Source organism: Coregonus clupeaformis, unplaced genomic scaffold, assembly GCF_020615455.1.
Source record: "Coregonus clupeaformis isolate EN_2021a unplaced genomic scaffold, ASM2061545v1 scaf0669, whole genome shotgun sequence".
In the NCBI taxonomy this organism is placed as follows: domain Eukaryota; kingdom Metazoa; phylum Chordata; class Actinopteri; order Salmoniformes; family Salmonidae; genus Coregonus; species Coregonus clupeaformis.
In genome coordinates this window covers 97,501-124,637 of record NW_025534124.1, presented here as the reverse complement: position 1 = coordinate 124,637, position 27,137 = coordinate 97,501, and the positions used below count along the sequence as shown (strand labels likewise).

At 46.9% G+C, this 27,137-nt stretch overlaps 1 protein-coding gene across 1 annotated transcript in view; it reads right to left on the bottom strand.

Moving 5' to 3' along the window:
• Nucleotides 1–23,531, bottom strand: part of LOC121578672 (netrin receptor UNC5B-b) — a 128,513-nt gene extending 104,982 nt beyond the window's left edge. The window contains 2 exon segments of the mRNA XM_045216296.1: nucleotides 21,807–21,840; nucleotides 23,526–23,531. Coding sequence (XP_045072231.1) covers nucleotides 21,807–21,840; nucleotides 23,526–23,531 — 40 coding nt within the window.
• Nucleotides 23,532–27,137: the final 3,606 nt, after the last annotated feature.

Here is a 27,137-nt window from a genome sequence, read left to right as displayed (position 1 = left end):
ACAGTCAGCACACAGCTTCGGGGCTTTGTGTGAACAAGCCCCACAAAGAAATCGGATGCACTGCACACAGTTTTCATGGGCCTTGTTTCGTTTGCACCTGCCGCAGATGTCGCATAATCTCTCTGAAGCGGTTGCGTGGCATGGTCTCTCTGAAGCGGTTGCCATGTCATGGTCTCTCTGAAGAGGTTGCGTGGCATGGTCTCTCTGAAGAGGTTGCGTGGCATGGTCTCTCTGAAGCGGTTGCCATGTCATGGTCTCTCTGAAGAGGTTGCGTGGCATGGTCTCTCTGAAGAGGTTGCGTGGCATGGTCTCTCTGAAGCGGTTGCCATGGCATGGTCTCACTGAAGCGGTTGCCATGTCATGGTCTCTCTGAAGCGGTTGCCATGTCATGGTCTCTCTGAAGCGGTTGCCATGTCATGGTCTCTCTGAAGCGGTTGCCATGTCATGGTCTCTCTGAAGCGGTTGCCATGTCATGGTCTCTCTGAAGCGGTTGCCATGTCATGGTCTCTCTGAAGCGGTTGCCATGTCATGGTCTCACTGAAGCGGTTGCCGTGGCATGGTCTCACTGAAGCGGTTGCCATGTCATGGTCTCTCTGAAAAGGTCCACCCCTTCCTTATCAGACCAAAATGACTCCACATCCATGCTCTTTCTGCCGTATGCCCCATAGACATACAAGAGTGGAATAAACGCTTTGAGTTCATCCATAGACACGTCCCACGTACCGTTTCCTTTTCTGTGCGCATGAGCAACAGTACGATCTCTGATGTGCTGCAACATGTCACATAAACTCGTCACTCTTTTCTACCGAAACCCTGTCATCCCTCCCAGACTCCTGTCTCACCGTGGCAGTTGGGATCACCGTCTCAGTTGGCTCTGTTCTGGTTTTTCTGCGGCGAGGCTCAGGCATCGGAGGCGGAGGCTTGAAGTCAACATCAGAATCAGATGAAGACTCTTCATCAGCAGCTGTCGATTTCAAGCTCAATATCCAATCCTCCATCTGACTCATCTAAACTCTGCAGCATGTGCAGTGATGTCAGTGCATCCATTCGTTTGGTTGGGCTTGCTGTTGTGAACTACACACATTGTACAGTGTATTCGGAAAGTATTCAGACCTCTTGACTTTTCCACATTTTGTTAGGTTACAGCCTTCTTCTAAAATTGATTAAATTGTTTTTTTCCCCCTCATCAATCTACACACAATACCCCATAATGACAAAGCAAAAACAGGTTTTTAGAAATCTTTGCAAATTTATAAAAAATAAAAAACTGAAATATCACATTTACATAAGTATTTAGAGGGGACTCTGAGGGGAAATTATATACAATTTCCAGCCTTTCATAATACAATAATTAGACCTCCCACAAGTCTTCATCATCATCATCATCATTGATCTAAATTCAATCATCCTTGTATCGTTCAGATCAATCAAATGAAATCACCCTCTTCATCATCCTCATCATTCAGTTCATTGAAGTCACATGACCTATTATCAGTTTTCTATCTGGTTTCTATCGCCCATTCATCCATTGACCAAAGAATCGCACATTTTAACTATACGTTTGTTATGTTACTCGTTTCTTTTTGCTTAGTAGCCAGAGCAATGCTGCGGTCATGTGCTGAATGCTGCCGCGCGAGTGGTCCTGTGCTGAATGCATGGACAGCACAGATATTCTTGGAAAAAGTGACACATTTGGAAATAGAGCTGCACCTCTTGTCATAGAAACTGCTGAATATGCGCTTTCTGATACTATATAGAAATCGAAATGTTTTACCTGCATGTGGATTCTGAAGGAGGATTTGATAAAGTGATGCTCCTTTCCCTGCATCTGTCAATTACAAGATGCGTCCATTTCTTCATGGACAATTTGACCACTGATAGGCCTGATATTGTCACTCATCAGATGATTGTCAATGTAATCTGGTCTATAGGCTAACTCTTACTATGTGTGAAATTAGTTTTATAGTATAGTTCAGGTGTAGTTTCGATGGGCCGGCTGTGCAGGCTGACAGCCGCTCATCAACTTGGATAAAGTCAAGGATATGTTTTGCATCATTCTAAAAGGCCTACTGCAACACTTTGCATTTTTTAAATTTCCCTTACAATAAATTGGATTAGCAATAGAGTTACAGTAAATAAAACAGTCGTGTGAGGATGATGGCACAATCCTCACCTAAAGACTCAAACATTCCCCATTGTGAATGTGTTAATGTTTATCTATTAATGAAGGGACCCGTTCAGTAATATTTAATATCCTGCCATAGTCAACGTTTATTCACCCATACCTAAAAATTTATGCACACATGACTGTAAGTCGCTTTGGATAAAAGCGTCTGCTAAATGGCATATTATTATTATATTATTATTATTATTTGTTACAGTCAAGTGTGTAATTGAATCTGTGTGAAGAATGTGTTCAGTCAGGATTGGCTAATGAGATAATTGTAGCCTCGCCCACCAATTTGAGTTGATTGAATACAGGTGTATATGTGTTTGTGGGAGAGAGGCATTGTGGGTAGTTGTTGATTTTATGCTCTTACCTTTTGGTCCTTTCAGCTCATAGTTTTTAACCCGTTGGTATATTTATCTATTTATTCAAATACATTCTCAATTTTGTAGTAAAACTGTTCCTGACTTCAAGAAACCTTTTCATGTGCACGAGGTATTGGCCAACTTCGTCACAAGTCCCGGAACCAGCTTATTTTTTACAACGTAAAACAAAAAAAAGAGAATAGTGTTAACACGCAAGGCATGATTTATCAGCCAACGCTGATCAACAGGCATAACAAACTCATCATTACACTATTGTTGTTGTATCTCCCGAGTGGCGCAGTGGTCTAAGGCACTGCATCGCAGTGCTAGCTGTGCCACTAGAGATCCTGGTTCGAATCCAGGCTCTGTCGTAGCGGGCCGCGACTGGGAGACTCATGGGGCGGCGCACAATTGGCCCAGCGTCATCCAGGGTAGGGGAGGGAATGGCCGGCAGGGATGTAGCTCAGTTGGTAGAGCATGGTGTTTGCAACGCCAGGGTTGTGGGTTCGATTCCCACGGGGGGCCAGTATGAAAAAAATAAAATAATGTATGCGCTCACTAACTGTAAGTCGCTCTGGATAAGAGCGTCTGCTAAATGACTAAAATGTAAGTTAAAAATCAATCTCATCAGTCAGTTAGGCCTAATTAAAATTTGATTGTGATGTAACAATTATTACCCTGTTACATCCATTTGTCATTCATTCAGTGGACTGGTATCATTTGCTTCCATTCGATCATCAACTTGGATAGAGTCAAGGATATGTTTTGCATTTCCCAAATAATAATTACAATACATTTGTAAAAAGTTATAGTAAATAAAACAGCTTTTTTTTTTTTTTTTTCTCAAAGTAAAACATAAAAAAAGAGAATGGTTTCAACCCGCGAGGCGCACGGTCAAATTATTTGCTGACGATAAATAGGCATAACACAAACTCATCCTTCGACTATTGTTTTTCTAAATTAAAATCAACCTCTTCACCCACCTTTTCATTCGGTTACCATTCAGTTAGCCCTAATTTAAATTAAATTGTGAAGTAAGGTGCACAATTATCGTCCATTCATCCATTCAGTGAGGAGAGTAAGACTCATTAGCACCTGGCTGGGTACCAACGTCCTACAGCACATTGTCTTGGCGGGTTAAGTTGGGAAGAAATAGCTAAAAAGGCTCTGAATACTTTTCTGTTTGTGGTTTTCAAAATTCTGACCAATGAGCAATGTAAAATACAAACATTTAGGAAAAGTCAGGGAAGGAGCAGGACATAGCTTTTTTTTTGGTTGTTGATTTTTTTGTATTTACAAAATCAAAACGTCAGTGGTCGCTGGCATATGGCTGTTCTAGTGTTAAGACAACGCCAGTATCCGTTAAAGAGACCCTAGAGATACTGCAGTTGTTCCAGAACAGTCCAAGTAAAAATGTCCCCCATGGCTAGTTGTAGCTATCACAACCATACTTTACACAGGCTACGTCTGGACCGACAATTCGTGTGGTGATTGAGTTTGACACCCCTGCTCTACAGAGACAGGAGTGTGTGTGAATCAAGTTCCCTGTGAAAATGACACTGAGCAGGTGATAATGAAGAGAGAGAGAGAGAGAGAGGTAGAGAGAGGTAGAGAGAGGTAGAGAGAGAGGTAGAGAGAGAGAGAGAGGTAGAGAGAGAGAGAGAGAGAGAGAGAGAGAGAGAGAGAGAGAGAGAGAGAGAGAGAGAGAGAGAGAGAGAGAGAGAGAGAGAGAGAGAGAGAGAGAGAGAGAGAGAGAGAGAGAGAGAGAGAGAGAGAGAGAGAGAGAGAGAGAGAGAGAGAAGAGGTAGAGGTAGAGAGGAGAGGAGAGAGGTAGAGGTAGAGGTAGAGGTAGAGGTAGAGGTAGAGGTAGAGGTAGAGGTAGAGGGAGAGGGAGAGAGAGAGAGAGAAAAGGGGAGGGGAGAGGATGTTGACAAGATAAAAATACAAAAAATAGGGTTCATATAATCTCTTACCAGATGGAGAGAGAGATGAGGTCTAAACCAGGTAACCAGGTATAGCTAGAGATGGATGGAGAGAGAGAGAGAGAGAGAGAGGTAGAGAGAGAGAGAGAGAGAGAGAGACGGGGCGAGGAATGAAACCAATGGTATGAAATATAGATCTCTAAGGTAACCAAGGTAATATGAGAATAACTTGATACAGAGAAGGAAGGAGGGAGGAAAAATGAGAGATGAAGGAAGGAGAGGAGAAAATGAAAGGCAAGGTGGGGAAAAGAATAAGCACAGCGTGCAGCAAACAGGTTACCATGGTTGAGGAGGAGGGAGGGGAGAGGGAGGGAGGGAGGGGAGAGGGAGGGAGACTGCTCCAAGGTTACGATGTGTGTGTGTGTGTGTGTGTGTGTGGTGTGTGTGTGTGTGTGTGTGTGTGTGTGTGTGTGTGTGTGTGTGTGTGTGTGTGTGTGTGTGTGTGTGTGTGTGTGTGTGTGTGTGTGTGTGTGTGTGTGTGTGTGTGTGTGTGTGTGTGTGGTGTGTGTGTGTGTGTGTGTGTGTGTGTGTGTGTGTGGTGTGTGTGTGTGTGTGTGTGTGTGTGTGTGTGTGTGTGTGTGTGTGTGTGTGTGTGTGTGTGTGTGTGTGTGTGTGTGTGAGTGTGTGAGCGTGTGTGTGTGTGTGTGTGTGTGTGTGTGTGTGTGTGTGTGTGTGTGTGTGTGGTGTGTGTGTGTGTGTGTGTGTGTGTGTGTGTGTGTGTGTGTGTGTGTGTGTGTGTGTGTGTGGTGTGTGTGTGTGTGTGTGTGGTGTGTGTGTGTGTGTGTGTGTGAAGGGCTCTCCACAGTGGTTTCACAGGAGCTACGGAGCTACATTTGCATCGCGTTCCAAAAGTTCAGACGCACAAAAGTACGTAGAAACTACGTAGAGCTCCGAAAAAACGAAGCTCCGTCGGATCCGTAGCGTAGTAGACTGTTTGGAGCCCTTTAGCGAGCCCGGCTTCCTGGTGTAATGTGTTGTGACAGGGCAGTGTTCTTGTGACTAACTGCTTTGGCAGGCCCTCTGTGTGCGTATCAATGAAGAGAGGAGGAGACGAGACACATCATTGACAGCAGATCGACTTCGCCGCACAGCACGGGGTGTGAACGTTTAAACAAAGTTGGGATTGAAATTACAGTGCAGTTTTATCACAAAATATATTATCGCCTAACTAGGTGATAAGCTATAAAGGCCTGGGGAAGTTGTGTTATTTAAATAAAACCAGAGAGGAAGAGGTGAACTTTAAGCTACTGTGGTGAAATTGAGAGGCATGCAAGACAACACATTGCGAGATACACATTACCAAGACATATGCGCATTGTTCTGCCTGCCATCTGCTCTCTCCCCCCTCTTCAATAATGATGCAAGTGTGTGTTCAGTCTTTGGTCTGTTGAGTGTAGAATATCCTAGTCTATTCATTGACGATAGGGCCTGCTTTACTGAAGATACATTGCGAGCCAAGAAATTGTGAGGTACAGCATTCCATTGCGAGATACAGCATTTGATTGCCTAGTGCACGGTTCTGACTCTGTCTGCCTGGTGGCCGACCTGCCTATACTGATAGATAGGCCTAGTGCACGGTTCTGACTCTGTCTGCCTGGTGGCCGACCTGCCTATACTGTGCCCCTCCCCTCTCTCTCCGTCCCTCGCTCGCTATGAAAGATGTGAGTGTTTTTGTTCTCGGAGGTATGGAAACTAATCAGTCTCCTCCGCTCGAGGAATCAATTATTTTGTAGTCAACTCTCCACCTCTCCACCATGTCATTGTCGTCATAGAATTGTATGTTTTTCTTAACGGAAAACCCATTTTTAAAAAAAATCACTGTTTAAACATTAAGAATAATTGTCCATTTCTCACATCCCTACTGCACAGCGCCAACATACATACACACACAAAGGGATTGGCGTCACTCTGTTCTTTCATTGCGTCCCCTTGCATCAGAGAGATCCCTAGAGATCCCTAGGCACACCACAGTATAGACAACAAAACAACATGGCAAGAAAGATAGAGGGATAGAGAAAGAGGGAGATAAAGAGACAGAGAGAGAGATAAAGAGAGATAAAAAGAGAGAGAGAGATAAAGAGAGAGATAAGAGATAAAGAGAGAGAGAGAGAGAGAGAGAGAGAGAGAGAGAGAGAGAGAGAGAGAGAGAGAGATAAAGAGAGATAAAGAGAGATAAAAAGATAAAGAGAGAGAGATGAAGATGAAGAGAGAGAAAGATTAGATAAAGGGAATAACATGGAGAGAGAAAGGACTGTGGAGAGTTGGACGAAGTGGAGATGATAGGGGGATAGTTGAAGAAGAGAGAAGGAAAGGGGGGAGGGATAAAGAGAGAGGGAGAGGAGGAGAGAGAGAGAGAGAGAGAGAGAGAGAGAGAGAGAGAGAGAGAGAGAGAGAGAGGAGAGGTGAGTGAGAGGTAGAGGGAGAGATTTAGATCAATCTCTTCACCCTGTGGATTCCAGAGGTCTTGTAAGGGGAAGGAGTTCTGTGCTCTGGTTAACTAGGGCTAATCACTTCATCCTTCCTCTCATTCCCCCCTTCTTCTTTCCCTCTATCCATCTCTCCACCCCCCTCTCAAAACACACAGCCAGCACCTCAGATTCCCTGTTTGCCTCTCACAACCTCTTAAACCTCTCTCTTCAGTCTACCTCTCCTCTCTCTTCAGTCTACCTCTCTCCTTTCTCTTCAGTCTACCTCTCCTTTCTCTTCAGTCTACCTCTCTCCTTTCTCTTCAGTCTACCTCTCTCCTTTCTCTTCAGTCTACCTCTCCTTTCTCTTCAGTCTACCTCTCTCCTTTCTCTTCAGTCTACCTCTCCTTTCTCTTCAGTCTACCTCTCCTTTCTCTTCAGTCTACCTCTCCTTTCTCTTCAGTCTACCTCTCCTCTCTCTTCAGTCTACCTCTCCTTTCTCTTCAGTCTACCTCTCCTTTCTCTTCAGTCTACCTCTCCTTTCTCTTCAGTCTACCTCTCCTTTCTCTTCAGTCTACCTCTCTCCTTTCTCTTCAGTCTACCTCTCCTTTCTCTTCAGTCTACCTCTCTCCTTTCTCTTCAGTCTACCTCTCCTTTCTCTTCAGTCTACCTCTCTCTTCAGTCTACCTCTCCTTTCTCTTCAGTCTACCTCTCCTTTCTCTTCAGTCTACCTCTCTCTTCAGTCTACCTCTCCTTTCTCTTCAGTCTACCTCTCTCCTCTCTATTCAGTCTACCTGAACAACCTAAAACATCAATCTCCATCTGGATTTCAACAACAACCGAGGCTAGAATAATCTAAAAAACCCATACTCAACTGGTGGACCGCGGACCGGATACAGACCCATAACTGGGTCAATACAGGCCGCGGGTCCCGAGAAAAAAAGACAATGTATACAAATATTAATTTTTACTTGGTCTGGCTTTGACCCCTGGTATCATATAAACACACATAAGACATGGAAGAATGCGTAGAATTGCAAAAACAGCACAAAAAAATTCTCTGCCCCATGCAAAATGTGTTGCAAGAAATTAGTTTTAAAACTGCAACATTTTCTCTCCGCCAACAAGAGGGGTGTGAACAGTTTGGGGTCGCATGGGTTGCTAGGTGGGGGTTTGTTACTATGCCGATAAATTACATCATCCATCTGGACCTTTGCCACCTGGGAAATTTGTGTGACCAGATCTTCTCAAATAGGACTTGAGTACCCCTGACCTAAAACAACAATCTCTATCTGAATTTCAACAACAACCGAGGCTAGAACAACCTAACCACAATCTCCATCCGGAGGAGGGAGGGAGGGAGGGAGAGGAGAGGAGAGGAGGAGAGAGGGAGGGAGGGAGGAAGAGTGGGAGGGAGGGAGGGAGAGGAGAGGAGAGGAGAGGAGAGGAGAGGAGGAGAGGAGAGGAGAGGAGAGGAGAGGAGAGGAGAGGAGAGGAGAGGAGAGGAGAGGAGAGGAGAGGAGAGGAGAGGAGAGGAGAGGAGGAAGAGTGGGAGGGAGGGAGGGGAGGAGAGGAGAGGAGAGGAGAGGAGAGGAGAGGAGAGGAGAGGAGAGGAGAGGAGAGGGAGAGGAGAGGAGAGGAGAGAGGAGAGGAGAGGAGAGGAGAGGAGAGGAGAGGAGAGGAGAGGAGAGGAGGGAGGAAGAGTGGGAGGGTGGGAAGGAGGGGAATAGAGGGGGAACTGGCTATGGTAAGTAAAGGGATCATCCCCGGGCCTGGAGCACTGGGTCAGGACACTGGGAAGAGTAATGGGAAGAGTGTTAGGGAAGACTCATATGTCTAGGAGGGACAGTCAGAGATGTACTAGGAGAGGGATAAGAGGGATAAGATGGAGAGGTGGAGGGAGAGAGGAAGGGAGGGAGGGAGGGAGGGAGGGAGGGAGGGAGGGAGGGAGATGGATAGAGGGATGCAGTGATTGAGATTGTTAAGAAAGAGTATCTTTGCCTCAGGGGGATATGGTGACTGGGTGAGAGAGTCAGCTAAACCGGAAGAGAGAAATGGAGGGAGATAGGGAGGGGGAGGGTCACATGTTTCTGACACCCTAATAGACTGACTGATGGTGACACTAAGTGGCAAGTGTATTAGACACAATGACAGTAATGACCTCCCTCTCTGCCTCTCTCTCTGCTTCCCTCTCTCTCTCTCTCTCTGCTTCTCTCTCTCTCTCTCTCTCTCTGTCTCTCCCTCTCTCTCTCTGTCTCTCTCTCTCTCTCTCTCTCTCTGTCTCTCTCTGTCTCTCTCTGTCTCTCTCTCTCTGCTTCTCTCTCTCTCTCTCTCTCTCTCTCTCTCTCTCTCTCTCTCTGTCTCTCTCTCTCTCTCTGTCTCTCTCTCTCTCTCTCTCTCTCTCTCTCTCTCTCTGTGTAGAGTCTTGGGTCGGACGCCGAGCAGTTGCCATACCAAGCGGTGATGCAACCAGTCAGGATGCTCTCGATGGTGCAGCTTTCACCTGGATTCACCTGGTCAGTCTATGTCATGGAAAGCCCTCGGTATGTCCCAGTTGGATTGGTGGATTTACCTACTCACTGATTTACTGATTTACTGACCCAATCTAGCATCACTCCACCATCTTTTGGGCTCTTTCCCTTTACATCTCTTACTAATCAATATGGTGCTCCTGAATCCAGGTCAGCTTAGATCATGTGCTTTTAACCCTCACACACGTGTGTGTGTGTTTACGTGTGTGTGTGTGTGTGTGTTTTACGTGTGTGTGTGTGTGTGTGTGTTTACGTGTGTGTGTGCGTGTGTTTACGTGTGTGAAGGTAAAACCCCTGTCAGTGTCCGCCCTGAAGGAGAATCCTGATGAAAGGCCTCTTCATCATCATGATGGGAAACACAAACCTCTTAACCAGAACACAGCACGGTAGAGTGCAGCGCACCATGGGGGGTGCAACTCAATACTAGGAAGGTGTTCTTAATGTTTTGTACACTCAGTGTATCCATTGCGTCACAAATGGCACCCTATTCCCTACATAGTACATTGCTTTTGTGCACTAAATAGGGAATAGGGTGCCATTTGGGATGCACATGATACACTGAGTGTACAAAACATTAAGAACACCTTTCTAGTATTGCATGAAAGCAAATCTCATTACCAGGAGCATATGGGAGGTTTAGATCTGATTATGTTGTTCTTCTGTAGGATTTATGCACACATACTGTCACGCCCTGGCTCTGGGGACACTTGTATGTTGAGCCAGGGTGTGAGTTTCCTTTGTCGATTCTAGTTGTTGTGTTTCTAGGTTGGCCAAAGTGGTTCTCAATCAGAGGCAACGTGAATCAGCTGTTGCTGGTTGTCTCTGATTGGGAACCATATTTAGACAGGCTGTTTTCCCCCCAGTGTTTTGTGGGATCTTGTTCCTGTGTAGGTTTGTGTTTTGCACCTTTGGACGTCACGTCTCGATTTTGTTATTTTGTTCGTGTAATCATAAATAAAAGCATGTTCGCGAATAACGCTGCGCATTGGTCCTCTGTATCCGACGATCGTGACACATATACACGCCGGAGCTGGAGTGAAGTGATGTGCGGAGAGTGCGTAATTTGGCTGGAGCTGATTTAAAAAAAAAAAATTGAGCATGCCTTCTCTCCTGCTCCAATTTCACTTCCGGTGCTGCTCAGCCATTTCCTTCATCACATTAGGCCTTTTTCTGTTGTATTTCTTTAGCCTACACCACCACTAACGTGCAGAGATGTAGATATGAGTCCACCAAGAAATAGGTCACAGCCTGTGTAATTGATGACAAGACAACCAATGAGCCCATGCACCAGCACACGAGACAGCTTCTGTATAGCCTAGTGTTAAGACAAGAGGAGTCTAAGTTTGTAACAGTGCTAAAGTTGTCTATCAACTGTAAAATGTGAGCGCAACAGAGCCAGTTACAACTGAGGTATCTGATCATCAATAGATTAGAGCAAAAGGTATTTGTTTTTTAACACAGTGGCCGCATAGCCTATCATCAGGTAGGTCCTTGTACGATGGCCTACAACATGTTGTTGAAATGTTGAATCTTCTTACGATAGCCTACTTCAAAACCAAACGGTACATAGTCACAAAACTAGACGGGGTGTTTGTTAAATGATCTTTTTAAACAAAAAAATGAATGGAGCAAATTTGGAGCTGCAGTTTTTTTTACTGTGAGCGCTGAGTGATTTTTAGTGGGAGTAGGGGAAAGGAGTGGGGAAAAGGAGTGGGGAAAGGAGTAGGGGAAAGGAGTGGGGGAATTGAGTGGGGGAAAGGAGGAGGGGAAAGGGGGAGGGGAAAGGAGTGGGGGAAAGGAGGAGGGGAAAGGAGGAGGGGAAAGGAGGAGGGGAAAGGAGGAGGGGAAAGGAGGAGGGGAAAGGAGGAGGAGAAAGGAGTGGGGGAAAGGAGAAAGGAGTGGGGGAATTGAGTGGGGGAAAGGAGGAGGGGAAAGGAGGAGGGGAAAGGAGGAGGGGAAAGGAGTGGGGGAAAGGAGCGGGGGAAAGGAGGAGGGGAAAGGAGGAGGGGAAAGGAGTGGGGGAAAGGAGGAGGGGAAAGGAGTGGGGGAAAGGAGTAGGGGGAAAGGAGAAAGGAGTGGGGGAAAGGAGTGGGGGAAAGGAGCGGGGGAAAGGATTAGGGGAAAGTAGTAGGGGAAAGGAGAAAGGAGTGGGGGAAAGGAGGAGGGGAAAGGAGTGGGTGAAAGGAGTAGGGGGAAAGGAGTGGGGTAAAGGAGTAGGGGGAAAGGAGAAAGGAGTGGGGGAAAGGAGTGGGGGAAAGGAGCGGGGGAAAGGAGCGGGGGAAAGGATTAGGGGAAAGTAGTAGGGGAAAGGAGAAAGGAGTGGGGGAAAGGAGCGGGGGAAATGAGGAGGGGAAAGGAGTGGGGGAAAGGAAGAGGGGAAACGAGTAGGGGAAACGAGTGGGGGAAAAGAGTGGGGGAAAGGAGTGGGGGAAAGAAGTGGGGGAAGGAGGAGGGGAAAGGAGTGGGGTAAAGGAGTAGGGGGACAGGAGAAAGGAGTGGGGGAAAGGAGTGGGGGAAAGGAGCGGGGGAAAGGATTAGGGGAAAGTAGTAGGGGAAAGGAGAAAGGAGTGGGGAAAGGAGGAGGGGAAAGGAGTGGGGGAAAGGAAGAGGGGAAACGAGTGGGGGAAAAGAGTGGGGGAAAGGAGTGGGGGAAAGAAGTGGGGGAAGGAGGAGGGGAAAGGAGTGGGGGAAAGGAGTAGGGGAAAGGCGTGGGGGAAGGAGGAGGGGAAACGAGGAGGGGAAAGGAGTAGGGGAAAGGAGCGGGGGAAAGGAGTAGGGGAAAGAAGTAGGGGAAGGAGGAGGGGAAAGGAGTGGGGGAAAGGAGTGGGGGAAAAGAGTGGGGGAAAGGAGTGGGGGAAAGAAGTGGGGGAAAAGAGTGGGGGAAAGAAGTGGAGTAGGGGAAAGGAGTAGGGGAAAGGAGTGGGAGAAAGAAGTGGGGGAAAGGAGTGGGGGAAAGGAGTGGAGGAAAGGAGGAGGAGAAAGGAGTGGGGGGAAGGAGTGGGGGGAAGGAGTGGGGAAAGGAGTGGGGGAAAGAGTGGGGGAAAGGAGTGGGGGGAAGGAGTAGGGGAAAGGAGTGGGGGAAAGGAGTGGGGGAAAGAGTGGGGGAAAAGAGTGGGGGAAAGGAGTGGGGGAAAGGAGTGGGAGAAAGGGGAAAGGAGTAGGGGAAAGGAGTGGGGGAAATTAGTTGGGGAAAGAAGTGGGGGAAAGGAGTGGAGGAAAGGAGGAGGAGAAAGGAGTGGGGGAAAGGAGTGGGGGGAAAGAGTGGGGGAAAGGAGTGGGGGGAAGGAGTAGGGGAAAGGAGGAGGAGAAAGGAGTAGGGGAAAGGAGTGGGGGAAAGAGTGGGGGAAAGAGTGGGGGAAAGGAGTGGGGGGAAGGAGTAGGGGAAAGGAGTGGGGAAAGGAGTGGGGGAAAGAGTGGGGGAAAAGAGTGGGGGAAAGGAGTGGGGGAAGGAGTGGGGGAAAGGTGTAGGGGAAAGGAGTGGGATAAAATAAGTAGGGGAAACGAGTGGGGGAAAGGAGTGGTAGAAAGGGGAAAGGAGTGGGGGAAAGGAGTGGGGGAAAGGAGTGGGGAAAGGAGTGGGAGAAAAGGGAAAGGAGTGGGGGAAAGGAGTGGGGGAAAGGAGTGGGGGAAAGGAGCGGGGGAAAGGAGTGGGGGAAAGGAAGAGGGGAAAGGAGTAGGGGAAAGGAGTGGGGCAAAGGACATTGAGCGCTGAAACTGTGATTTCCAACCCTCAACTCCGCTCACATACTCTGACACACTCACGTGCACGCATGTACACACACATCAGTGTGCAGCTATTTTAATATATTTTACACTTAGTCTCATTTTAGTCATTTCATCCTTCATTAGTTTAAACTATTATTAGTCGATGAACACTCTGGACAATTTTTGTCTAGTTTTAGTCACATTTTAGTCAACGCATTTTTTTCCATTAAATTATTAATATTATCATGCGCACATTCTGATGGCCTTGTCCAACTAGGCCTTCTATCGCCTAGCTTGTATACCTTAGCTGGCGACATAGTAACCGTTGTGTCCCATACTCCCCATCCCCTTGTCTGGATTAGAACGACAGTCTGATTAGATAATCTTTAGATATCAGTTATATACCAGAATAGATTTAGATAATCTTTCCATAATCGCTTTGTGAAATCAGAGCTCAAAGTGTTGACGGATTGTGGAAAAATAACAAGCACTTACAATAACAACTAGGTACAGTACAGTACTCTCAAATCGCTTCACTATATTGCCAAGGACAATGACCATAGGACAACCAGATCTGGATCCAGGCTAACGGTGCTGTCCTATAGCTGTCGTAGGTCCAAAGACACAATGTACTGTAGCGAGCTGACAAGGCAAATATCTGTCGTTCTGCCCCTGAACAAGGCAGTTAACCCACTGTTCCCCGGACGCCGATGACGTGGATGTGGATTAAGGCAGCCCCCCGCACCTCTCTGATTCAGAAACAGGTCAACATTCACAAGGCCGCAGGGCCAGATGGATTACCAGGACGTGTACTCCGAGCATGCGCTGACCAACTGGCAAGTGTCTTTTCAACCTGTCCCTGACTGAGTCTGTAATACCAACATGTTTCAAGCAGACCACCATAGTCCCTGTGCCCAAGAACACTAAGGTAACCTGCCTAAATGACTACCGACCCGTAGCACTCATGTCTGTAGCCATGAAGTGCTTTGAAAGGCTGGTCATGGCTCACATCAACACCATTATCCCAGAAACCCTTGACTCACTCCAATTTGCATACTGCCCCAACAGATCCACAGATGATGCAATCTCTATTGCACTCCACACTGCATTTTCCCACCTGGACAAGAGGAACACCTACGTGAGAATGCTATTCATTGACTACAGTTCAGCGTTCAACACCATAGTGCCCTCAAAGGTCATCACTAAGCTAAGGACCCTGGGACTAAACACCTCCCTCTGCAACTGGATCCTGGACTTCCTGGCGGGCCGCCCCCAAGTGGTAAGGGTAGGTAACAACACATCTGCCACACTGATCCTCAACACGGGAGCCCGTCAGGGGGAGCGTGCTCAGTCCCCTCCTGTACTCCCTGTTCACCCATGACTGCATGGCCAGGCACGACTCCAACACCATCATTAAGTTTGCCGATGACACAACAGTGGTAGGCCTGATCACTGACAACGATGAGACAGCCTATAGGGAGGAGGTCAGAGACCTGGCCATGTGGTGCCAGGATAACAAACTCTCCCTCAACATGATCAAGACAAAGGAGATGATTGTGGAATACAGGAAAAAGAGGACTGAGCACGCCCCCATTCTCATCGACGGGGCTGTAGTGGAGCAGGTTGAGAGCTTCAAGTTCCTTGGTGTCCACATCACCAACAAACTATCGTGGTCCAAACACACAAAGACAGTCGTGAAGAGGGTACGACAAAGCCTCTTCAACCCTCAGGAGACTGAAAAGATTTGGCATGGGTCCTCAGATCCTCAAAAGGTTCTACAGCTGCACCATCGAGAGCATCCTGACTGGTTGCATCACTGCCTGGTATGGCAACTGCTCGGCCTCCGACCGCAAGGCACTACAGAGGGTAGTGTGTACGGCCCAGTACATCACTGGGGGGAAGCTTCCTGCCATCCAGGACCTCTATTCCAGGCAGTGTCAGAGAGGAAGGCCCTAAAAATGGTCAAAGACTCCAGCCACCCTAGTCATAGACTGTTCTCTCTGCTACCGCACGGCAAGCGGTACCGGAGCGCCAAGTCTAGGTCCAAAAAGCTTCTACCCCCAAGCCATAAGACTCCTGAACAGCTAATCATATGGCTACCCGGACTATTTGCATTGCCCCCCCCCCCACCCCCCACCCCCTCTTTTACGCTGCTGCTACTCTGTTTATTATCTATGCATAGTCACTTTAACTCTACCTACATGTCCATATTACCTCAATTACCTCGACTAACCTGTGCCCCCGCACATTGACTCGGTACCAGTACCCCCCTGTATATATAGCCTCCCTACTGTTATTTTACTGCTGCTCTTTAATTTTTTTTTATTTTTATTTTTTTTTAATCAAATTTTTTTTTTACTTAACACTTAATTGTCTTAAAACTGCATTGTTGGTTAAGGGTTTGTAAGTAAGCATTTCACTATATCTGGCGCATGTGACAAATACATTTGATTTGATTTGTAGTATCTTGTAGTATGCTGGCTGTAGTATCCTGTAAGAACCTTAGGGAAATGTTCTGTGGTGGTTGTTGTTGTGAACAACATTTTAGTGAACGTTAGGAGAACATTACATGGATATTCACTTTAAACATTGACTTAGAAAAAATATATTTGATGATCAAAAACATTCTTTGAATGTTTGTGGGACGTTATCTAATGTCTGAGCGGCTTGCTGGGATCGGGGGAGGACAAGCAGTGGGGTAAGTCTGAGCGGCTTGCTGTGATGGAAGAGGACAAACAGTGGGGTAAGTCTGAGCGGCTTGCTGGGATCGGGGGAGGACAAGCAGTGGGGTAAGTCTGAGCAACAGTGTTTTCACCTCCAAAGCTCCACTGGCTCTGAACTTTCCCCTTTACCCGTCCCAGGCTCCAGACCTGTGTGTGTGCGCGCCTGTCTATTGCCTCACTGCCTTAGACCACTGACCTGTACCTGTCCCAGGCTCCAGCTCCCATGGAGCTTCCACGGCCCGGCTCCAAGCCAGTCAGTCACAACACAACACAGTCCTTCTGAGGGAGAAACAGACAAGATGTTTGCCTGTCTACACACAGGGTTCCAGTGATCCTCTGGATCACAGTTGGTCGAGCATGGTGCTTGCAACGCCAGGATAGTGGGTTCGATTACCGGGACCACCTAATAATAATAATAATAATAATAATAATAATAATAATAATATGCCATTTAGCAGACGCTTTTATCCAAAGCGACTTACAGTCATGTGTGCATACATTTTTACGTATGGGTGGTCCCGGGGATCGAACCCACTACCCTGGCGTTACAAGCGCCATGCTCTACCAAATTGAGCACCTGTACGTACAATTTGGATAAAAGCGTCTGCTAAATGGCACATATTATATATTAGGGTTCTAGTGTAGAGAGGAGTAGCAACTCATCCAGTGGTGAGGTGATTATTGAGCTGGTCTGTTCTACAGTAAATGGACCATATTGATCTCCACACCTTGTAATAGGACACATCTCAGTGAGAGAGAGAGAGAGAGAGAGAGAGAGAGGGGGGGGGGAGAGAGGGGGAGAGAGAGAGAGAGAGAGAGAGAGAGAGAGAGAGAGAGAGAGAGAGAGAGAGAGAGAGAGAGAGAGAGAGAGAGAGAGAGAGAGAGAGAGAGAGAGAGAGAGAGAGAGAGAGAGAGAGAGAGAGAGAGAGGAGAGAGAGAGGGGGGAGAGAGAGGGAGAGAGAGAGAGAGAGAGAGAGAGAGAGAGAGAGAGAGAGAGAGAGAGAGAGAGAGGGAGAGAGAGGGGGAGAGAGAGAGAGAGAGAGAGAGAGAGAGAGAGAGAGAGAGAGAGAGAGAGAGAGAGAGAGAGAGAGAGAGAGAGAGAGAGAGAGAGAGAGAGAGAGAGAGAGAGAGAGAGAGAGAGAGAGAGAGAGAGAGAGAGAGAGAGAGAGAGAGAGAGAGAGAGAGAGAGAGAGAGAGAGAGAGAGAGAGAGAGAGAGAGAGAGAGAGAGAGAGAACACACTCTGGATCTCCTCAGAGATGAGATGGAAGTAATGAAATGTATATTGAGAGGGCCCGTCCCAGATCCACCCCAAGGGGGCCGCAATACGCAAACATTCCTCCTCACTCAATCTTTTCATATTCCTAATGGGCACACATAAAGTGCTGCTTGGCCAAACAAAGGACAGCGTACGGACAACGCCTGGCCTGGCCTCCTCCTATGATGCATACTCTGTCCTTTGTTTGGCCAAGCAGCATGTTATGTGGCCCATTAGGAATCAGAAGAGACCAAAATATCGCCAGCGTGCTATCGCTCTCTCTAACCCCCTCTCTCAGTTAACACACCGCTCAAAAAAAACACACATACCCCACAAGACACGCAATCAGGGGGTCTCTTCACAGTCCCCAAGTCCAGAACAGACTCTGGGACACGCACAGTACTACACTCTTAGAAAAAAGGGTTCCAAAAGGGTTCTACCTGGAACCAAAAAGGGTTCTACCTGGAACCAAAAAGGGTTCTACCTGGAACCAAAAAGGGTTCTACCTGGAACCAAAAAGGGTTCTACCTGGAACCAAAAAGGGTTCTACCTGGAACCAAAAAGGGTTCTTCAAAAGGTTATATTATTGGGACAGCGAATAACCCTTTCAGGTTCTAGATAGCACCTTTTTTTCTAAGAGTGTATATAGAGCAATGACGTAGTGTTCTTTAGACGTAGTGTTCTTTAGACGTAGTGTTCTTTAGTCGTAGTGTTCCTTAGTCGTAGTGTTCTTTAGTTGTAGTGTTCTTTAGTCGTAGTGTTCTTTAGTCGTAGTGTTCTTTAGTCGTAGTGTTCTTTAGACGTAGTGTTCTTTAGTCGTAGTGTTCTTTAGACGTAGTGTTCTTTAGACGTAGTGTTCTTTAGACGTAGTGTTCTTTAGACGTAGTGTTCTTTAGTCGTAGTGTTCTTGGTTAAAATTTGTGTTGCTGTTATGCCATTAGTGATCTGTATTTTGTCATGCTCTGTTTTGTGTGGACCCCACGAAGAATAGCTTCTGCTTCTTCAACAGCTAATGGGGATCTGAATACAAGATCATGAGTCTCCCTCTCTCTTCTCCCCCCTCTCTCTTCTCCCCCTCTCTCTTCTCCCCCTCTCTCTTCTCCCCCTCTCTCTTCTCCCCCCTCTCTCTTCTCCCCCTCTCTCTTCTCCCCTCTCTCTCTTCTCCCCCTCTCTCTCCCCCTCTCTCTCTCTCCCCCCTCTCTCTCTTCTCCCTCTCTCTCTCTTCTCCCCTCTCTCTTCTCCCCCTCTCTCTTCTCCCCCTCTCTCTTCTCCCCCCCTCTCTCTTCTCCCCTCTCTCTCTTCTCCCCCTCTCTCTTCTCCCCCTCTCTCTCTCTTCTCCCCCTCTCTCTCTTCTCCCCTCTCTCTCTCTTCTCCCCCTCTCTCTTCTCCCCCTCTCTCTTCTCCCCCTCTCTCTTTCTCCCCCTCTCTCTTCTCCCCTCTCTCTCTTCCCCCTCTCTCTTCTCCCCCTCTCTCTCTCTCCCCCTCTCTCTCTTCTCCTCTCTCTCTCTTCTCCCCTCTCTCTCTTCTCCCCCTCTCTCTTCTCCCCTCTCATCTTCTTCCCCCTCTCTTCTCCCCTCTCTCTCTCTTCTCCCCTCTCTCTCTTCTCCCCTCTCTCTCTCTTCCCCCTCTCTCTCTTCTCCCCCTCTCTCTCTCTTCTCCCCCCTCTCTCTCTCTCCCCTCTCTCTCTCTTCTCCCCTCTCTCTTCTCCCCCTCTCTCTCTTCTCCCTCTCTCTCTCTTCTCCCCTCTCTCTCTTCTCCCCTCTCTCTCTTCTCCCCCTCTCTCTTCTCCCCCTCTATCTTCTTCCCCCTCTCTTCTCCCCCTCTCTCTTCTCCCTCTCTCTCTTCTCCCCCTCTCTCTTCTCCCCCCTCTCTCTCTTCTCCCTCTCTCTCTCTTTCCCCCCTCTCTCTTCTCCCCCTCTCTCTTCTCCCCCTCTCTCTTCTCCCCCCTCTCTCTTCTCCCCTCTCTCTCTTCTCCCCCTCTCTCTTCTCCCCTCTCTCTCTTCTCCCCCTCTCTCTCTCTTTCCCCCCCCTCTCTCTCTTCTCCCCCTCTCTCTTCTCCCCTCTCTCTTCTCCCCCTCTCTCTTCTCCCCTCTCTCTCTTCTCCCCCTCTCTCTTCTCCCCTCTCTCTCTCTTCTCCCCCTCTCTCTCTCTCTCTCTCTCTTCTCCCCTCTCTCTCTCTTCTCCCCCTCTCTCTCTTCTCCCCCCTCTCTTCTCCCCCCTCTCTCTCTCTCCCTCTCTCTTCTCCCCCTCTCTCTCTCTTCTCCCCCTCTCTCTTCTCCCCCTCTCTCTCTCTTCTCCCCTCTCTCTTCTTCCCCCTCTCTTCCCCCCTCTCTCTCTTCTCCCCCTCTCTCTTCTCCCCCTCTCTCTCTCTTTCCCCCCTCTCTCTCTTCTCCCCCCTCTCTTCTACCCCCTCTCTCTCTTTCCCCCCTCTCTCTCTTCCCCCTCTCTCTTTCCCCCTCTCTTTCCCCCTCTCTCTTTCCCCTCTCTCTCTTTCCCCCCTCTCTCTCTTTCCCCCCTCTCTCTCTTTCCCCCCTCTCTCTCTTCCCCCCTCTCTCTCTTTCCACCCCTCTCCCGCCCCGTGACATCATAGTGCTGTGTTCTCTGATCTCACTCCATTATTCACACACACACACACAGACACACACACACAGACACACACACACAGACACACACACACACACACACACACACACTCCATTATTCATCTTAATTGAGCAAAAACAAACAAGCAAAGCAAACAACAGTGTTGGTAGGGGTCAGGAATGGTGCCATCACAAAGACAAACATTCCTGCATTCCACTTTTCAGATGTACAGACAACGCACACATGCACGCACACACGTACACACACGCACGCACATGTACGTACGCACACACACGCACGCACACGTACACACACACACGCACGCACACACACGTACACACACGCACGCACACACACGCACGCACACGTACGTACACACACACGTACACACACACGTACAAACACGTACGTACACACACGCACACACACAAGCCTGCACGCACACCGTTACAATGGATGTGCTTCAGTTATGTTCGTAGATTGTTTTGGCACAAAACTGCAGCAACACAACACAACACAGAAATATTGCAGTTCATGGGAACTACAATATAATATAAGTTTCTATGACACAGTATTCATCTATTTTGCTCAGCCTTCAAATCTGGGTCAGTGGTCAGTCATTTTAATCAATTCTCTCAAACAGAGTGGTCCAGGCACCATGGACGTCTGTCAGTAGGTTTATCCACCAGGCTGGACAGACACACACACAGACAGACACACACACACACACACACACACACACACACACACACTGGACAGAATGGACAGAGCAATAATAATAACACCAAATCTAATCTGAATTAAAGAGATTAGGTCAGAATAATCCCCAGAATAAACCTAAAGGGAGGGAGGGGAGCAGGGGGAGACTGGTCGTGATCGAATTGAGGAGCTGTGTGTGTGTGTGTGGGGGGGGTTATCATATGAGAGAGTGTCTGTGTGAAAGAGAGAGAGCGAGAGAGAGAGAGAGAGAGAGAGAGAGAGAGAGAGAGAGAGAGAGAGAGAGAGAGAGAGAGAGAGAGAGAGAGAGAGAGAGAGAGAGAGAAGAGAGAGAGAGAGAGAGAGAGAGAGAGAGAGAGAGAGAGAGAGAGAGAGGGGAGGGAGAGAATGGTGTTTTGAAAAAGAGGTTAGAGTTCAAGGTGAACCTTATACCTGTTATCAAACCTAGATAAATCCCTTATGCTATCCCAGCCCAGCTCTACCTCACTATTATCAAACCTGTTGTATACAAATCCCAGAGTTCACCTCTACCCCATCCCTCCAATCCCAATATGCCAGAGCAGGATCATTGTGCCATCGCTCTGTGAGCTAAGTGAGAATGGAAACCAACTAACAATCCACCAACGTCCAAGTCAGCCATGATTTTAACAGTCCTTCAACATTCATTCAAAGTCAAGCTGAAATTAGAATAGTCTAAAAGCAAAAAATAAGACATGCACCATAGAATCGTTTTAAGGCAGAGTTCAAGATTTGTATGTCTCTGCGTGCAGTTTGAAAGAAGTTGAAGGTAATTAGTGGAGCGATTGCTAACTAGCTAACTAGCATCAACTTCCTTCAAGAGAGCAGAGACATACAGTGCATTTGGAAAGTATTCAGACTCCTTGACTTTTTTTTCCACATTTTGTTACGTTACAGCCTTATTCTAAAATGGATTAAATAATTTTTTCCCCTCATCAATCTACACACAATACCCCATAATAGCAAATGTATTAAAATATATCAACTGAAATATCACATTTACATAAGTATTCAGACCCTTTGCTATGATACTTAATGTAATCCATTTTAGAATAAGGCTGTAACGTAACAAAATGTGGAAAAAGTCAAGGGGTCTGAATACTTTCCGAATGCACTGTATAAATTGCATCGTTCAGTTGATCTGACTCTGGGTAAGTCGAAAAAAAAGGGTTGCCAAAATCTTGAACTTTCCCTTTAACTAGTGTTATGCAACCATCCCCAGAACTTAACCAATCGACCTAAATGACATGCTTTCACATCAAAACGACTATTGTGAATGCCTTGTCAGATCACAGAGAAAATGGAGGGAGGGACAAAAGCGAGTATGAGGTTGCCGCTCGCTCCTCTTCCTCACGTTCCTCAGCGCTGCCTGGCTGGCCCTGTGTGGCCTAGAGGTCAGAGGTTAGAGGTTAGAGGTCAGGGTGGGTGGAGCTAAGGGTCACTGGTGGTCTTTGTGCTGAGTAGTCTATTGTCCCTGGAACTTACAGCTGCATAGTAGTAATGAAGTTAGCAACCTAATAAAAGGCATGTGTTGCACATCTCTTTTCAGTACTTTTCAACAATATCTCCCCCTTCCTCACTCTTTCAACAACTCAAAAGCACAAAGGAAAACTAATACGTATACGCCTAACTGCATTTCCAGTAAGCGTTCACAAACACACCAGAAATAAAAAAAAATGGTACAATCATCATGTACTCTGCACAGTCAGTAAAAACGCCTTCTGGCGAGGGCACGCTGCCATCAGCACTTCTAAGGAGTCGGGAAGAGACAGTAATGTCGCAGAGCAACCATTCTGCTGCGATCACTTCCTGGTGTTAAAGTGCCTCTGAACAAGCCCACCAATAGCCATTGGATTACCACAATGCAATTTGTGCCTTCGATCAATTAGAGGCCGAGTCATAGAGTCAATAGTCTTCATCTCAGCGTAAAAAAAAAATCTGTTCACAAATACTAGTCATTTACACACAGGCCAGGCAGGACTGAAATACCAGCCAGTAGAAGCTTCATGATTCTGTACTTAACATGAATGAACGGAGAGGCTGTGTGTATCATTCCTGGATCAGTGCCGTGCCTGTGTTAGTGTCACTGTAAATACAAGATACGGCCTATTAAAACAGTAGAAGTAGACTGGGGCTGTTCTCCTCTCCCAGTGGATCATACAGGAGGTAAACGGCAGCGATGGGGGGAAAAAAATCGATCCAGTTACATATCGCGCTATAATTTTTTGGGACGATGTTACATAAATATTTGACTCCAAGTATTGATTTGTCGCAGGTACTGATTAAGAGTACCCCCTAGAGTCGAATTAGCTCCCTTCACAGAATCGAATTAGCATAATAAAGCATAATAAAATAACCCCCATCAAAATCCGTCAGTTTAAGCTAGAGATATCTGTTTTTGCATTGGATGCATCTCAATCCACTGCATCTGTAACACTTCCTCATCTGCGGTGAAAGGTGGCAGAGCTAGAGCGGTGTTTGTCTGACCATGAGACGTCCCGAAAAATTGGTCTTCTCACGAAAAACGTCTGTAGCATCCGAACGGTTTTGCCCACAAACTATAACGTCCCCTCTCTATGGAAAGATGAGACTCACAAATACGAGCATCGCTGGACTCGTCTGAAGTCGGTACATCCGATCTGCCAACTTCTGTCTGTAGCGTCTGAACTGTTTGAGCTACACACTCTGTGGAAAGGTGAGTCTCCCACGATCACGCACATGTCGGTTTGCTCTAGGACACCCACAAGCCCCACTAGTCTGAAGGTAGCCGGGTACCAGTTAAACATTTTTATGGAAGTATATATGGAGATAGTTTAGGGCCTAAAAATAAGGGGTTAATTACACACACATTTTTTTTTTTAATTAAGCGAGCAGACGCCAAGGCAACTCGTCTACAAGCAAAACTAGCTAACTTGTAGCAGCCACAATGTTATTTATCATCCCATAGAACAGTGTCTGTCTTGACTGGAGTAGCTAGCTAGGGCTAATTGAGGCCAAATGCTGCGCTTTCTCCCCAGCCCCATTCAGATAAAACAACAGCCTACCTGTTGGTTGCTCCTTGTAGCCGACTCACTCTCATTTCGCCAACTTTTAACTCTGTAATTGTATTCCATCTTGCATTGCATTAGTGAACTCTCACTCCAATTGCTACACATTGAGCCTCTTTGCCACTTTGATTGGTCAACATAAACAACAAGTCACTAATGTAATGGTGCGCACGTGCACGTCATCAAAACCACATTGAAAATATATACAGTGGGGAGAACAAGTATTTGATACACTGCCGATTTTGCAGGTTTTCCTACTTACAAAGCATGTAGAGGTCTGTAATTTTTTATCATAGGTACACTTCAACTTCACATTGTATGATTCACATTGTATGATTTTTAAGTAATTCATTTGCATTTTATTGCATGACATAAGTATTTGATCACCTACCAACCAGTAAGAATTCCGGCTCTCACAGACCTGTTAGTTTTTCTTTAAGAAGCCATCCTGTTCTCCACTCATTACCTGTATTAACTGCACCTGTTTGAACACGTTACCTGTATAAAAGACACCTGTCCACACACTCAATCAAACAGACTCCAACCTCTCCACAATGGCCAAGACCAGAGAGCTGTGTAAGGACATCAGGGATAAAATTGTAGACCTGCACAAGGCTGGGATGGGCTACAGGACAATAGGCAAGCAGCTTGGTGAGAAGGCAACAACTGTTAGCGCAATTATTAGAAAATGGAAGAAGTTCAAGATGACGGTCAATCACCCTCGGTCTGGGGCTCCATGCAAGATCTCACCTCGTGGAGCATCAATGATCACGAGGAAGGTGAGGGATCAGCCCAGAACTACACAGCAGGACCTGGTCAATGACCTGAAGAGAGCTGGGACCACAGTCTCAAAGAAAACCATTAGTAACACACTACGCCGTCATGGATTAAAATCCTGCAGCGCACGCAAGGTCCCCCTGCTCAAGCCAGCGCATGTCCAGGCCCGTCTGAAGTTTGCCAATGACCATCTGGATGATCCAGATGAGGAATGGGAGAAGGTCATGTGGTCTGATGAGACAAAAATATAGCTTTTTGGTCTAAACTCCACTCGCCGTGTTTGGAGGAAGAAGAAGGATGAATACAACCCCAAGAACACCATCCCAACCGTGAAGCATGGAGGTGGAAACATCATTCTTTGGGGATGCTTTTCTGCAAAGGGGACAGGACGACTGCACCGTATTGAGGGGAGGATCTTGGCCAACAACCTCCTTCACTCAGTAAGAGCATTGAAGATGGGTCGTGGCTGGGTCTTCCAGCATGACAACGACCCGAAACACACAGCCAGGGCAACTAAGGAGTGGCTCCATAAGAAGCATCTCAAGGTCCTGGAGTGGCCTAGCCAGTCTCCAGACCTGAACCCAATAGAAAATCTTTGGAGGGAGCTGAAAGTCCGTATTGCCCAGCGACAGCCCCGAAACCTGAAGGATCTGGAGAAGGTCTGTATGGAGGAGTGGGCCAAAATCCCTGCTGCAGTGTGTGCAAACCTGGTCAAGACCTACAGGAAATGTATGATCTCTGTAATTGCAAACAAAGGTTTCTGTACCAAATATTAAGTTCTGCTTTTCTGATGTATCAAATACTCATGTCATGCAATAAAATGCAAATTAATTACTTAAAAATCATACAATGTGATTTTCTGGATTTTTGTTTTAGATTCCGTCTCTTACAGTTGAAGTGTACCTATGATAAAAATTACAGACCTCTACATGCTTTATAAGTAGGAAAGCCTGCAAAATCGGCAGTGTATCAAATACTTGTTCTCCCCACTGTATATATATATATGTTGAAGAGGGTGGGGCTCAAGCTGCATCCCTGTCTCACCCCACGGCCCTGTGGATTTTTATTTATTTATTGCCAATTCTAACTGCACACTTGTTGTTTGTGTACATGGATTTTATAATGTCGTATGTTTTTCCACCAACACCGCTTTCCATCAATTTGTATAGCAGACCTTCATGCCAAATTGAGTCAAACATTTAAAAAAAAAATGTATTTGTAAATTAGGGTATGCAGGGTGAATATGTGGTCTGTTTTACGGTAATTTGGTAAAAAGCTAATTTGACATTTGCTCAGTACATTGTTTTCACTGGAGAAATGTACAAGTCGGCTGTTAATGATAATGCAGAGAATTTTCCAATACAGTACTATTTAATGAAGCTGCCAGTTGAGGACCTGTGAGGCGTCTGTTTCTCAAACTAGACACTCTAATGTATTTGTCCTCTTGCTCAGTTGTGCACCGGGGCCTCCCACTCCTCTTTCTATTCTGGTTAGAGCCAGTTTGCGCTGTTCTGTGGAGGGAGTAGTACACAGCATTGTACGAGATCTTCAGTTTCTTGGCGATTTCTCGCATGGAATAGCCTTCATTTCTCAGAACAAGAATAGACTGACAAGTTTCAGAAGAAAGTTCTTTCTGGCCATTTTGATCCTGTAATCGAACCCACAATTGCTGATGTTCCAGATACTCAACTAGTCTCAAGAAGGCCAGTTTTATTGCTTCTTAATCAGCACAACAGTTTTCAGCTGTGCTTACATACTTGCAAAAGGGTTTTCTAATGATCAATTAGCCTTTTAAAATGATAAACTTGGATTAGCAAACACAACATACCATTGGAACACAGGACTGATGGTTGCTGATAATGGGCCTCCGTACGCCTATGTAGATATTCCATTAAAAATCAGCCGTTTCCAGCTACAATAGCCATTTACAACATTACCAATGTCTACACTGTATTTCTGAGCAATTTGATGTTATTTTAATGGACAAAAAAAATGCTTTTCTTTCGAAAACAAGGATATTTCTAATAGACCCCAAACTTTTGAATGGTAGTGTATATGTTTTTGCAGTTTGTTCTTTGATATTGAGCCAAAAAGATTGGAGAAGTGGTTTACCCATACATCTCTGTTTTGGATAGATAACTCTTCATGTTGTTGTTTGTTTAGTGTTTTCCAATTTTACCAGAGATGGTTAGATTCTATGGATTCTTCAATTACATTGAGCTGATGTCTGACGTGCTGTTCCGTCTTTTTCTGTAGTGTATTTCTGTATTGTTTTAGTCATTCACCATAGTGAAGGCGTAGGCTCTCTCCCTCTCCACCTCTCTCCCTCTCTCACTCTCTCCCTCTCCACCTCTCCACTGCTCTCCACCTCTCTCCCTCTCCACCTCTCTCTCCCTCTCTCACTCTCTCCCTCTCTCCCTCTCCACCTCTCTCCCTCTCTCACTCTCTCCCTCTCCACCTCTCTACCACTCTCCCGCTCTCCCTCTCCCCCTCTCCACCACTCTCCCTCTCCACCTCTCTCCCTCTCCACCTCTCTCCCTCTCCACCTCTCTCCTCTCCACCGCTCTCCTCTCCACCACTCTCCCTCTCTCCCCCTCTCTCACCTCTCTCCCTCTCCACCTCTCTCCCTCTCCACCTCTCTCCATCTCCACCACTCTCCCTCTCTCCCTCTCTCCCTCTCTCCCTCTCCACCTCTCTCCCTCTCTCCATCTCCACCTCTCCACCGCTCTCCACCTCTCTCCCTCTCCACCTCTCTCCCTCTCTCACGCTCTCCCTCTCCACCGCTCTCCACCTCTCTCCCTCTCTCACTCTCTCCCTCTCCACCTCTCTCCCTCTCCACCTCTCTCCCTCTCTCCCTCTCT